Source organism: Montipora foliosa, chromosome 4, assembly GCF_036669935.1.
Source record: "Montipora foliosa isolate CH-2021 chromosome 4, ASM3666993v2, whole genome shotgun sequence".
Lineage (NCBI taxonomy): Eukaryota > Metazoa > Cnidaria > Anthozoa > Scleractinia > Acroporidae > Montipora > Montipora foliosa.
This window is the reverse complement of record NC_090872.1, coordinates 13560597-13573096: the sequence shown is the minus strand read 5'-3', so window position 1 is coordinate 13573096 and position 12500 is coordinate 13560597. Positions and strand designations below refer to the sequence as shown.

Here is a 12500-nt window from a genome sequence, read left to right as displayed (position 1 = left end):
CCCCTTAACAATTGATGATCAACCGTTAGAAGTGTTAACCTCACATAAGGTCCTGGGGCTTATTATTCAGAATGACTTAAAGTGGAACGAACATATCGCATCAGTAGTTGCTAAGGCATCGACACGCTTACATATCCTACGTTTTTTACGTCGGGGTGGTGTCCCAGCAGCTGACCTAGTCTCAATTCATGTGTCTTTGATACGCTCTATTTTGGAATATAGCTGTGTAGTCTGACATTATGCTCTTCCTTCCTATCTGTCTGAACAGCTCGAAAGAGTCCAGAAACGAGCTTTTGGTATTATCTTTCCCAAACAAACCTATAGCAGGGCATGTGAACTTGCTGAATGCCCAAGGTTGGACGTTCGCCGCAATGATCTTTGCATTAGAACTTTAAAGAAAATTGACGGGAAGGGCCCTCTCTCAAAGCACCTGCGTGACAATGACGAAGGTGAGCGCGCATGGACGTACGATGAGGAATAATACTCACAGAACCCTATATAAGTGAAGAACGGAGCAGCTTAAAAGAAGCTTTTTTCCTAATGCAGTTATTTCTTTTAATAATAATATTTAGAATCTACATTTTTATGTAATTTTTAAATTTTATATAAATTTTAAATTTTACATACACATTGTAATTCATTTTTAAATGCGAAAATGTGTTTTCAATAAACTATTTTTTTTTGTTAATGAACCAAGTATAATGAACACATGGAGATTAAAACTCAAAGTAGCTCTTTTATCGGCGATATATCGTCAATAAAGAGGAGATCAATAAAGAGTTTCTCTTATTTGAGATAAATCAACGCAGCTGCAACCTGGTGCCTTTGTTGTTATTACTAATGGATAAGGTGGATCAAATGACATGAAAGTTTTCGACTCGGTTTACCAAGACTCTTTCGTGATAAGTACGTGATTTTAAGCTCGCATCTCTTAAAGGTTGTGAGTGGTCCTATTCGACATTGACAGAAACAACAGTTAAAAATTTACGACAGTACACGGCACTACTTTATCTGCAATAGCCTGAGCACTATTTAGTTGACCCTTTGCTACGATTTCAGAGGCTGTCGTATCATCGACAAACTTCCACAAAGAAGTTTCGTGAACCTCTAGGTCGTTTATCGTTATCAAAAATAGATAGGGTCCTAGCTTAGTTCCTTGGGGGACCCCAGATGGCACAGTGCGCTTGAATTTCAGCATGCTGCTTTGGATAAATTAAGGGGATGGATTCGGAAGAAAGATTTCACTGACAAAGTTACCTTGCTTTTTTCTTTTGCTTGTTTTTTTGTTGTGGGTTTTTTTTCGTTGCTAAACGACCGACATAGTTTTCAACTATGCTTCTTCAGTGTTAACAAAATTACCAAATAAAGCACGGATACTAGTGAAATGGTTTGAAAAAAGGGAAAAGCTGACAAATGCAAAAAAAAAAAAAAATGAAAGGGGAAGCCAGGCTAATTTAAGTCAAAACTCGATGTGCAAATTCATAACGCTAGACGCCCACGATCGAAACATACGTTAACGATAACAAATCATTGCTGTCACTTTCTCTCTGTGTGGATAAAGTATAGCAGTTTATAGTCTAGAATAAAGCCTGAAAATTTCGTTTGTTTCCATTCTTTCTGATTTTAACCACATGCTAACTTAAAAAATCAATCTCAATTCGATTCGGATCGAATGGTTGCTGTCATTATGCGAACATCATGAATACAACGCGTTCCAAACTAAAATGTGGTATTACGATTTAGATAAAATCCGTGTATAAGTAAAAAAATCGCCGAAAATTTATGCCATTCCTCGGAATAATGGCAAATGCAAGGATTAAAATTGTAATTCCGTGGATTTACAAACAAAGAACATGCTTAATTTTTTTATTTGGTTAATTACGCTAGATTCGATCAAGGCTGCCTCTTTCTCCCCAAACAAATACAGGGAACCTGAAGTGGAAAAACCTCCGAAACCCATTCCTTCACAACCACTATAACGGACATTTTCCTCTGAAATATCAGGGGTGAGAAATTCTGAACCCATTTCTATACAGGCACTCAATAAAGGACAGTTCCTCTGAATTATCAAGGGTCAGAAATTCTGAACCTATTTCTGTACAGGCACTAAAATGAATATCTCCTCTGAAATATCAGGGGTCAGAAATTCTGAACCCATTTCTGTACAGGCACTCGATAAAGGACAGTTCCTCTGAATTATCAAGGGTCAGAAATTCTGAACCCATTTCTGTGTTGGCACTATAAAGGACAGTTCCTCTGAATTATCAGGGGTCAGAAATTCTGAACCCATTTCTGTACAGGCACTCAATAAAGGACAGTACCTCTGAATTATCAAGGGTCAGAAATTCTGAACCCATTTCTGTATAGGCACTATAAGGGACAGTTGCTCTGAATTACCAGGGGTCAGAAATTCTGAACCCATTTCTGTATAGGCACTGTAAAGGACAGTTCCTCTGAATTATCAAGGGTCAGAAATTCTGAACCCATTTCTGTGTAGGCACTATGAAGGACAGTTCCTCTGAATTATCAGGGGTCAGAAATTCTGAACCCATTTCTGTACAGGCACTCAATAAAGGACAGTACCTCTGAATTATCAAGGGTCAGAAATTCTGAACCCATTTCTGTATAGTCATCAGGCATTACAACTTAATCCAGATAAATGTAAGGAACTAAGGATATCTTTTAGTAAACAGTGGCCTGACTTTACACCAGTGCAAGTAGATAATAAATCTCTTTAAGTGGTAAAGCGGGCCACGTTGCTAGGTCTTACCTTCGACAATAAGCTTTCATGGAATTCACATATTGAGAACATTGTTAAGAAAGCCTCCAAGAGACTATATTTCCTATCTTAGCTAAAGAAGGCTAAGATTCCTACAGCTGACTTAGTCCTATTTTATATCATCTGTGTAAGATCGGTAGTAGATTATGCTGTACCTGTGTTTCATTATGCCCTCCCTAAATATCTTATAGAAGAGTTAGAACGTATTCAGAAGAGGGCTATGGCTATTTCATTCCCAGGAATAAGTTACAATAATGCTATTAACATAGCTAAGATACCTAGGTTAGAGGATCATTATAATAACATATGTACAAAGTTATTCAATGAGATTAATAACGATAAGGACCATGTTTTACACGAGTTGATGCCTGAGAGGAATCAACCACCTTATTCTCTCAGAAAATCACGACAATTTATTTTACCAAAGACAAGAACAAAGAGATTTAACAACTCCTTTTTTATCAAAATGTGTAGGCTCGCAAATTAATGTTAAATTGTTTAGATTAAGTGTTATTACTAGTAGATACTATATTTATTATGTCATATTTATTAGTTATTAATCATTTCATCACATATCATTTTTGTATTTTAGTAATATTGTAATATACAGTTTTTAATTAAGAAGATTGTAAATATTACGTTTTTCAGCTGGCACAGCCGCTGCAACGTGATTTAAAAATAAACAGTTTCAACTTCCACTTCAACTTCAAGTACAACATTCGCAAGGCATTCGAGACTTTAGATGAAATATATTTGATCTGATCATCCAAGCTTAAGGTTAGCATTTCATCAATATGAACCCCCAATAAGTTAGTAGAAGGTTTATGTTCAATTGGCCTATCATCCATCTTTAAATTTTGAATTTCATGAATTAAGCTTTTGTTAAGTTTTGCCGAAAACCAATAGATAAGTTATATAACTAATTTTGCTGGTAGTGCAACTTAATTTGTTTGTCTTAAGCCAATCATGTACTGCAGCTAAATCACTATTTAAGGAACCTTCAATTGTGGATATATCTTCATGAGCCATAGTTATATACCTATTATCGGCAAACATTCCAGGTGTGGTATGTTGTATACATACAACACCTGGAAGTGCTAAAGTGCTCATGAATTCCAAATTCCTTCCTTCACTGGCACTGAACTTTGGCCAATGTTAAATCTGTTCGTGTACGACCAATTTTCTTGTTTCTTCAGGAATTTCACACATAAATTTATGAAGTCTAGGACGAGATATTAGCTCAGGCTGACCATAATAACGTGGGCTCTCTTAGCAAGCAGCGGACGAGACGGTGGATTTCCAGCGAATTTCAAAATTTTTCCCTGGACCCCCCTAGAATGTTTTGGCGCCTCCAGCACAGGAAAAAACAGGACACTTGTGGCTTTGGTGCCATCTCCAGCAAGTATCTCACTCTAGATATCTTTGCCGGAAACTTTAAGACTTAAGAGCTTTGCTAAAACTGAAGAGAGAGGGTGTAAAGATTATCAGTTAAACGGAAAATGTTGTGAAAGAGATTACTGTTTATGTAATTTGAGTTTTATTTGTCAGCTCAGAGGTGTTTGATCACTGTAAACTGTATACACTAATGACGATTAATTTTGTACCTTAAGCATAATTGTTGCTCTTTTGGCGATCAGTGTTCATAATTTTATAAAAATGCTAAAAAAGGGGGGCTTAAAACTGATCTAAACTTAAAAAGGTTTCCCAAATTTTGGAACCGTATCTCTGGTTCTTCTTCGGGGGACAATGAATCTAAGGGCGCGTTCGATTGACCCTATTCCGGAATAAGAATACGTGGAGTGATGATTAAAACGGTATGTTTGGCGCGTTTCGAAGCAGCAAGGACAACAAAAATATGTTTAAAATGGCATTTTAGCGGATGATTATGTGAATCACCGTAAAAACGAAGGATTTCTACCTTATATTCCATGCATTCTTATTCCGGAATACGGTCAATCGAACGCACCCTAAAATTCAAAAATCACTGCTTCTCATTTTGGCTCCCAAGAGATCTTAACAGCGGCACATATGCCCTTGGGAACTCCATTCTTTCATTCACAGAGTTCTTATCAATGTTTGAGTGTAAAGACTCCAGAAAAATTCTGCGCTTGTAATTAGTTTCATTCCTTTCATGAATTTGGCCGTAACGTGGATGGATGTCGTGCGTGGTTCTTTCGGCATGTTGTCGGATTGCCGACTCTTTACTCGCGGCACGCGCGGGATCATGTTCCTCTCTCCTCGAAGCCCAACACCGTTTGCTCTCACCAATGTAGGAGAAATCCTACATTGCCCGTCGTGCAGGTTGGAGCTATCTACGACTTATGATCAGCATGTACCACAACAAACTTAATAGAATTAGGTGCACTATCGGAAGAATTCAACACGAAATAATACCGAGTACAGAATTTGCCACACTAATGGAAGTCATCTTACATCAAAATCATCGGGAGGAAAACAGAACTCGTGCAAGGCATCAACAAAAACTAAAGCGTGGGCGACCCAACCGTCAATGACAACAGACACGAAGAAATAAAGAAGGTTGTAAATGCTTCGGACCGAGACCTGGAAGCCAATGAGATATCACTCCTCAAAAAAGGAATGAACTTCGCAATCACTCCTAGAAGTGTGCCGGTTAAGGAGATCCTAACCGCTGTGGAGCAGGGAATATCGAACCTACCACGAGACGCCAAGGACGAGGTCAGGGGCGATATTTGTAACATCATAAAGAATGCAAAAGCGCCAAAAACTTGCAACTTGAGCCAAGGTGAGCGACAGGCGATGAAAAAACTCAAAGAAAACGACAGCATTCTCGTTCTTCCTGCTGACAAAGGAAATGCGACTGTGCTGATGAATATAGTAGACTAAAAGGAGCAGATATTGTCCATGTTACAGGACACAAAAACATACTTACCTGTAACCGATAAGCGACGCCATCCAGTTTCTAGCACCACCAATTTGCTACAAAGGAAGTTAGGAGAACTAAAAAAGTCGGGGAACCTAACGGAGAAAGAGTAATTTAAAATCAAACCCAGTGATCCTGTTCCGGCTGCCTTTTATGGCCTTCCAAAAGTGCATAAAGTCCAGTTAACAGTAAAAGACGACCACTACACCTTGGCCAGTCCGTCCACACCGATACCACTTAGACCTATCAATAGCAGTATCGGTTCCCCTACCTACCACGTTTCCAAGTATTTGGCGAATTTGCTCAGCCCCCTACGTTCAGATCATGGCTACACGATAAAGAACTCAAAGGAATTCGCAGATTTCGTAGAGACCCAGACAGTCAGACCAGACGAGGAAATTGTATCTTTCGAGGTCGTATCCCTGTTCACTTCGATTCCTGTCGATCTAGCCTTAAAAGTCATCCAAAGCAAGCTGGAGTCGAATCACACCTGGAAAGATAGGACAAAACTGACCAAGAATCAAAATGTAGAGCTGACGAAAATCGTACTGCACAACAACTTCTTTTCATATGAAGGCACTCTGTATCACCAAATTTTCGGCTGCGCTATGGGTTCACCCGTGAGCGTAGTCATCGCCGACTGGGTAATGGAACACGTCGAGGTTCAGGCTTTGTCAACATTCACGGCTTCCCCCGCTGGTGGTTCAGATATGTTGACGATTCAAACGCGTGTATAAAGTCGACAGAGCTTGACAATTTCCATCGCCATCTTAATACAGTCAATCCGCACATCCAGTTCACAGTAGACCGCGCCACACTCGTGGACGGTAAACCCACCATCGCGTTCCTGGATATATACTAATGTATCCACCCTCCTCAATGGTGAGGTTGAGGTGCAAGTATACCAAAAAGCCACCCATACGAACAAGTACTTGGCATTTGATTCACACCACCCTGTACAACATAAGAGATCCGTCGTCAGCACGTTGATGCGCCGCGCGAACACCATCCCATCTAGCGAGGCCCTGAGAACAGAGGAAACATCCCACGTCCAGGACAGCCTACAGGTCAATGGATATCCCACCAAATTCATTGAAAATGCTGCCCAACCAAGGTCTGGTCCACAAAGCCACCATCCTGACCCGGCTGACCTTGTCGTGGTACCCTATGTTCAAGGGGTATCGGACAGGGTAAAACGCACACTGCAACATTTCAACATAAGGACTGCTTTTAAGCCCATACGCACACTTGCTTCTGTCTTCAAAAAACCGAAGGACCGTCCATCGGAAGAAAGAATAGCAGGCATCGTTTACAGAGTTGAATGCAAAGACTGCGATTTCCCCTACATTGGTGAGAGCAAACGGTGTTGGGCTTCGAGGAGAGAGGAACATGATCCCGCGCGTGCCGCGAGTAAAGAGTCGGCAATCCGACAACATGCCGAAAGAACCACGCACGACATCCATCCACGTTACGGCCAAATTCTTGAAAGGAATGAAACTAATTACAAGCGCAGAATTTTTCTGGAGTCTTTACACTCAAACATTGATAAGAACTCTGTGAATGAAAGAATGGAGTTCCCAAGGGCATATGTGCCGCTGTTAAGATCTCTTGGGAGCCAACATAAGAAGCAGTGATTTTTGAATTTTAGATTCATTGTCCCCCGAAGAAGAACCAGAGATACCATTCGAAAATTTGGGAAACCTTTTTGAGTTTAGATCAGTTTTAAGCCCCCCTTTTTTACCATTTTTAAGCATAATTATTTCCATATATACTATATTGCTTTCTGGGGTTAGAAACGGGAGCTCCGCTTTTTAGGCTTGGCTAAATCTATATTACTCTTTGTTTGTGCCCCAAAATTTGCATAAGCAGTGTTTTATTTTCTCTTGGGACCATTGTAAGTCCCAAGAGAAACTGGAAACAATGCTTATGCAAAGTTTTGGAGGGCAAACAAAGAGTATTATGGTATTTTTGAAATTGGCATATTCGCTTTTTTCCCAATCCCATAATGCAATACGTTTTGCGAGGCTCTTTGCATCAAAACAATACAGGTCATTTGCTCTTGGGACTGCATGTTCATGCTTCAATGAACTGGATATCCATAGTCTTAATGCCGCGACTTCTAAAACGGATAAACTGTACATGTATTTTGAGCTTGGTGAAAATAGCCATAGTTAATGTTCAAATTTCCGGAAGTATATTGAGTTACTTTTCCTGTCCGATTACAGCTTAAGATTTCTTTAATCTTTCTAGTCACAAAAGCAAAAAAAAAACAAAACAAATTAGCAAAATAAAAAGGTTTATCTCAGCCTAACCTTGGTCATAAGAAATGTTATTATAAAAAAAAAAGGAATGCATTACATACTATTGATGGGATGTTGCTGGCTACTATGTATGTATCTCTAGACCTTTACAGAAGCAGTTTTAAGCTAGCCAAATTTCCCACTTTTAGAAGTAAAAATCAACTGAAAAATTAGAGTCTGTGCCAGTATTCGAAATTGCGACCGCCGTATCAAAAGTCGGATGCCCTGGCCACTGAATTACAAGAAACCCCAGGTCACCTGCAGGTCGTTTATTTTTGTCATCTGTAGCCGAGTTTCAAGTGAAAATCAGTTTCCAAAGAGTGTATTGCCATTTAAATTAATAGTTGAATTTCAACACAGATTTATCTTTGAATTCTTGTTTTATAAAGGTTATCGGAGTGAGTGTCAGGAAACTTCTCGACATGTTAAAGAAGGCACCACAACATAACAACAACCGCCACCATGGAGCAGTCTCGGAGAACATCACCAGACATTAAAATTATTTATTGTCATGCTTTTAGCTATATCACGTATTATTACAAACCCAGATCATTGGATAATACAGTTCTAAAGTTTTGAGTGGCTTAGCCATCATGGCATACGAGCTATTATTGTTGGAACTGGCCTGGCTGTAAACTTTAACAGAAACAGTTCAGTTTAACCTTGCCGGAGAACCGATTGTTATAAAATAATTAGGATGGTGCGCGCACTCTCATTGGTCAACAGTGTTTAGATGAGAGTATGGAAACACGGCTGCGACATCACACGAATTTTGATTGGTTATGTATTGTCAGAGGGGCGTTTTTATTGGTTGGTAGGAAATACATGACGAGCGTGTGTCAAGAAAATCTGTTTCAATCAAGAAGTAAAAAAACCAGCATCTTCTTTCATTTGTTTAATTATCTTTGAGATATATTTTATAAAAGCAATAGAGGACTTTTTTTCCGTGTTTCCATAGCCTCGTCTAAACACCTGAGGGGAGTTAGGGGAATTCTCGACAGTTATGCCGAACCCTCGAATGCGTCTCGAGTTTGCATAACTGTCTCGAATTCTCCCAACTCCCCCTCGCGTTTAGAGGAGGCCATGGAAGCACGGAAACGTCCTCTATTGCGTAATTGGCAGTAAAAATTAGGTTTTTAAGTGTATCAGGAACTGATGATGAAATGCAGTTCTCCGTTTTCATCTTAGCGAAATCGAACCAATGTAGTTCTTATCGTTTTTGCCGTATCTTTTCATCTATTTTCACGAATGAAAAGGCTCCAAAACAGTGACAAAAATTTGAAAGTATTGCGTCATCGTTAAAAAAACCCACCTTTACTAACGCAGGAGTGTTACCAGACTGGGAATGCGTTGAAGGCTGTTTGACAGTTTCACAGTGGTGCGTTTTGACAGTACACAGAATATAGCCGATTTTTTGCGATACTGATAGAAGCAAATCTCGGTTAGGAACAGATATTAGAGCTGGGTTCTTATACACCCTTTTAATAAGTCTAATATATGTCGTTTTCCGCTAATGACGTCGAACTCGTGCTTTTAAAATTTATTGAGAAATGTACAAAGGCTTCAAACAAGAAAAGAAATCCGAAAAGTTTTAGGCCTTTGTAGATTTCTAAATAAAATTTGAAAGCAAGAGTTCGACGTCATCAGCGGAAAACGGCATATATTAGACTTATTAAGTAATGATCCGTGTAAGGTGGATAGCAATTTCCTTTGTTATGCGGCAACGGGGCTTTCCCCACATAGGAATGTTATCATTTTTACACAGAGAATGCATAAACCTACAGGAAAGCCGTTAACGCAATAAAATTCATTTACAGCCCACTTTGAAAGGGTGTTTTTTTTGTGTTAAAAGATTTTGACCAATCACAAGAGTTGAAAACAACAGCCAAGAAACGTTTACAATTTTACATGTTCCCCACATACGATTTCTGTGGAATTCATTTAAACTGAGACCAGATGAAAGATGGAAGATGGTTGGAAAGTAAGGATGAATATAATAATGCTTTTATGAAGTTTTGTTAACTTTTGCTGTTTAAGCCAATCAGAAGTAAGTACAGACGATAGAAAAGTTATCACCTTTTTGCATACCAATTGAATTCCAACATGTTCGTTGCCGTTGTTGCTATCGTTCTTATCTGGACCGTTTCTTAAAAGGGTGTATATCAGGAGGATTCTAGAAGTAAAACAAAGTGACCGCGAAATGTGTTGGGAAACATACCGCGTTACGTAACGCAACACAACGTGCCCCATAAGAATAACTTTATTATACACAGAATTCAAAAAGCTGACACTTATTAGAAACTTTGATCAAGTGTATTTGTATTGTAAAGAGATAAGGATATTTTTAAAAATGGTCCTGTAACCAGGTGATAGAAACATATTGAGAAATAAGAACGTTACTCTGGTTGAAATTGTATAAGAATATGTACAATGTTTTAAAAGTCCCAACGTTTCGGTTGAACCTTCAACCCTCATCAGGGGAAAGTGAAAAAATAATTCGCACAAACCACGTTTCTTATAGTATGCCAAATTCGAGTCTATTATTATTGAATTCTGGACGTTACTGTTTGCCGTCGAGACAACGGTCGACTTTCCACTAAGGTCTATCGTAAACCTACCCACACTGAAAGATACCTGTCGTTCCATTTGCATCAGCCGGTTGCGCACAAGAGGGCTGTTGTTAAATCTTTGACCGATCGTGCAAAAACTATCCCATCTTCTAGTGATCAACGGTCAAAGGAAATGAAGCACGTAACAGCAGCACTGGTGGCGAATGGTTACCCAAAGCGATTTGTGATTGATGTTGGCAAACCAAAACGACCAGCTCCACAACTGTCACCAACTGCACCGGATGCTGCAAAGGGTTTCTGTATTCTTCCATACATCAAGGGCACATCGGAGCCTATTAAACGGATTTTGAGTACTCACGACATCATAGTTGCTCGAAAATCACACCAAACCATCGGGAATTTGTTTCCTAAACCGAAAGACCCAGTACCGAAAGATCAGACTCGTGGCGCCATCTACTCGATTCCATGCAAAGATTGTGACAAGAGTTATATAGGGGAAACCAAACGCAAATTTTCTACTCGCCTTAAAGAACACCAGAAAGGGGTGGAACATAAACACTCACAAAAGTCAGCTTTAGCGGAGCATTGTTTACGTTCTGGTCACACTGTCTCTTCGGAGGCGTACAAAATCCTACGCACAAATGCTAATTGGCGCAATCGACGCATTCTTGAGGCTTGGGAAATTAACACTTGCAGGAATCCGCTTAATCGTGATGATGGCATGCATTTGCGGCACGAATTTCTAAATCTTGCCCAGAGGGACAGAATTCAATGATAATTGACTCGAATTTGGCATACTATAAGAAACGTGTTTTTTGCGTTTCCCCTGATGAAGGTTGAAGGTTCAACCGGCTAGTACTTAAACACGGAATGCTGGAATGATGGAATGCCGGAACGGCGGGACGGCGGAATGCTTAAACACGGAACGCCGGAACACTTAAACACGGAACTCCGGAATACTTAAACACGGAACGCCGGAATACTTAAACATGGAACGCCGGAATACTTAAAAAGAGAACGCCAGCATACTTAAACACGGAAAAGTTGTGAAAATTCCGACAATTGGAACACATGGTTTTCCCGCCCAAAAGTTTTTCGGGGCAAAAAATTAAAGGACAAAACAACGGTGACATATGAACCCTTTTATTGTCGTAAAAAAGGTTGCTGTTATTCATCGTGGTGAAGTACAACAATAACAATAAAGTATTCTCGTCTGTTTCACGATGTGGTCACTTGTGATGTAGATCGCGACGTTGCGACTGCATACTGCTAGTCTTCATAAGGCGATGAGGTCGACTAGTTACACGTCACCTTTTAAACAGGATGCTCCACTGTGATTGGTTGGTTTTCAGCAGCTGTGATTGGTGCGTTTCAATCCTAGCTGCTTCGGCGTGTTGTTTCTTCAGCGGTCCGCTGTCGTAGGGTGAGGTCTTATGTGAATTGCCTCAGAATTTTCAAAACTGTTCCGTGTTTAAGTATTCCGGCGTTCCGTGTTTAAGTATTCCGGCGTTCCATGTTTAAGTATTCACGGTTCCACCATTCAGGCATTCCATCATTCCGGCCTTCCGTGTTTAAGTACTAGCCGGTTCAACCTAAACGTTGGGACTTTCAAAACATTGTACATATTCTTATACAATTTCAACCAGAGTAACGTTCTTATTTCTAATATGAGATAAGGATATATTTGGAATTGACAAGTTAATTGCCATGTGCGTGCGCCATAAACGTGCGCCATGTGTTTTTAGGAGATAAGAATATGACATCTTATCATATGCGAGATATCTTATATCAAGTGAAGCTATGAGAGCAATTTTTGCAATTGCGTAGAGAAACCTGAAAATTCAGGACTTCAACGGGGCTTGAACCCGTGACCTCGCGATTTCGGTGCGACGCTCTAACCAACTGGGCTTATGAAGCCACTGACGTTGGGAGCTGGTCATTTGTGGGTT

General features: G+C 39.8%; 3 protein-coding genes across 7 annotated transcripts in view; 2 read left to right on the top strand and 1 right to left on the bottom strand.

Annotated features, from left to right (window-relative positions):
* Positions 1-12500, bottom strand: part of LOC137999937 (neuropeptide Y receptor type 1-like) — a 28137-nt gene that overhangs the window by 14966 nt on the left and 671 nt on the right. Inside the window, exons 1-2 of one of the 5 annotated variants that reach the window (XM_068845944.1) lie at positions 11075-11362; positions 10616-10958 (exon numbers count right to left, since the gene is read on the bottom strand). The exons of 3 other annotated variants lie outside the window; for them this stretch is intronic. The gene's annotated coding sequence lies outside the window, so the exon portion shown is untranslated. Of the gene's footprint in view, positions 1-10615; positions 10959-11074; positions 11363-12500 lie in introns of those variants that run through there. One more of the 5 variants, XM_068845943.1, reaches the window with a different exon arrangement.
* Positions 6671-7315, top strand: LOC138001030 (uncharacterized). Its single transcript, XM_068847698.1, has one exon. It carries the CDS (start codon positions 6671-6673, stop codon positions 7313-7315), a length of 645 nt encoding a protein of 214 aa, XP_068703799.1.
* On the top strand, positions 10724-11326 carry LOC138001029 (uncharacterized). Its single transcript, XM_068847697.1, has one exon. The coding sequence runs from the start codon at positions 10724-10726 to the stop codon at positions 11324-11326; it is 603 nt and encodes a 200-aa protein (XP_068703798.1).

Bases quoted from the DNA above. Each gene is read 5' to 3' on its own strand.
- LOC138001029 (XM_068847697.1), top strand. From the start codon at position 10,724: ATGAAGCACGTAACAGCAGCACTGGTGGCGAATGGTTACCCAAAGCGA.
- LOC138001030 (XM_068847698.1), top strand. From the start codon at position 6,671: ATGCGCCGCGCGAACACCATCCCATCTAGCGAGGCCCTGAGAACAGAG.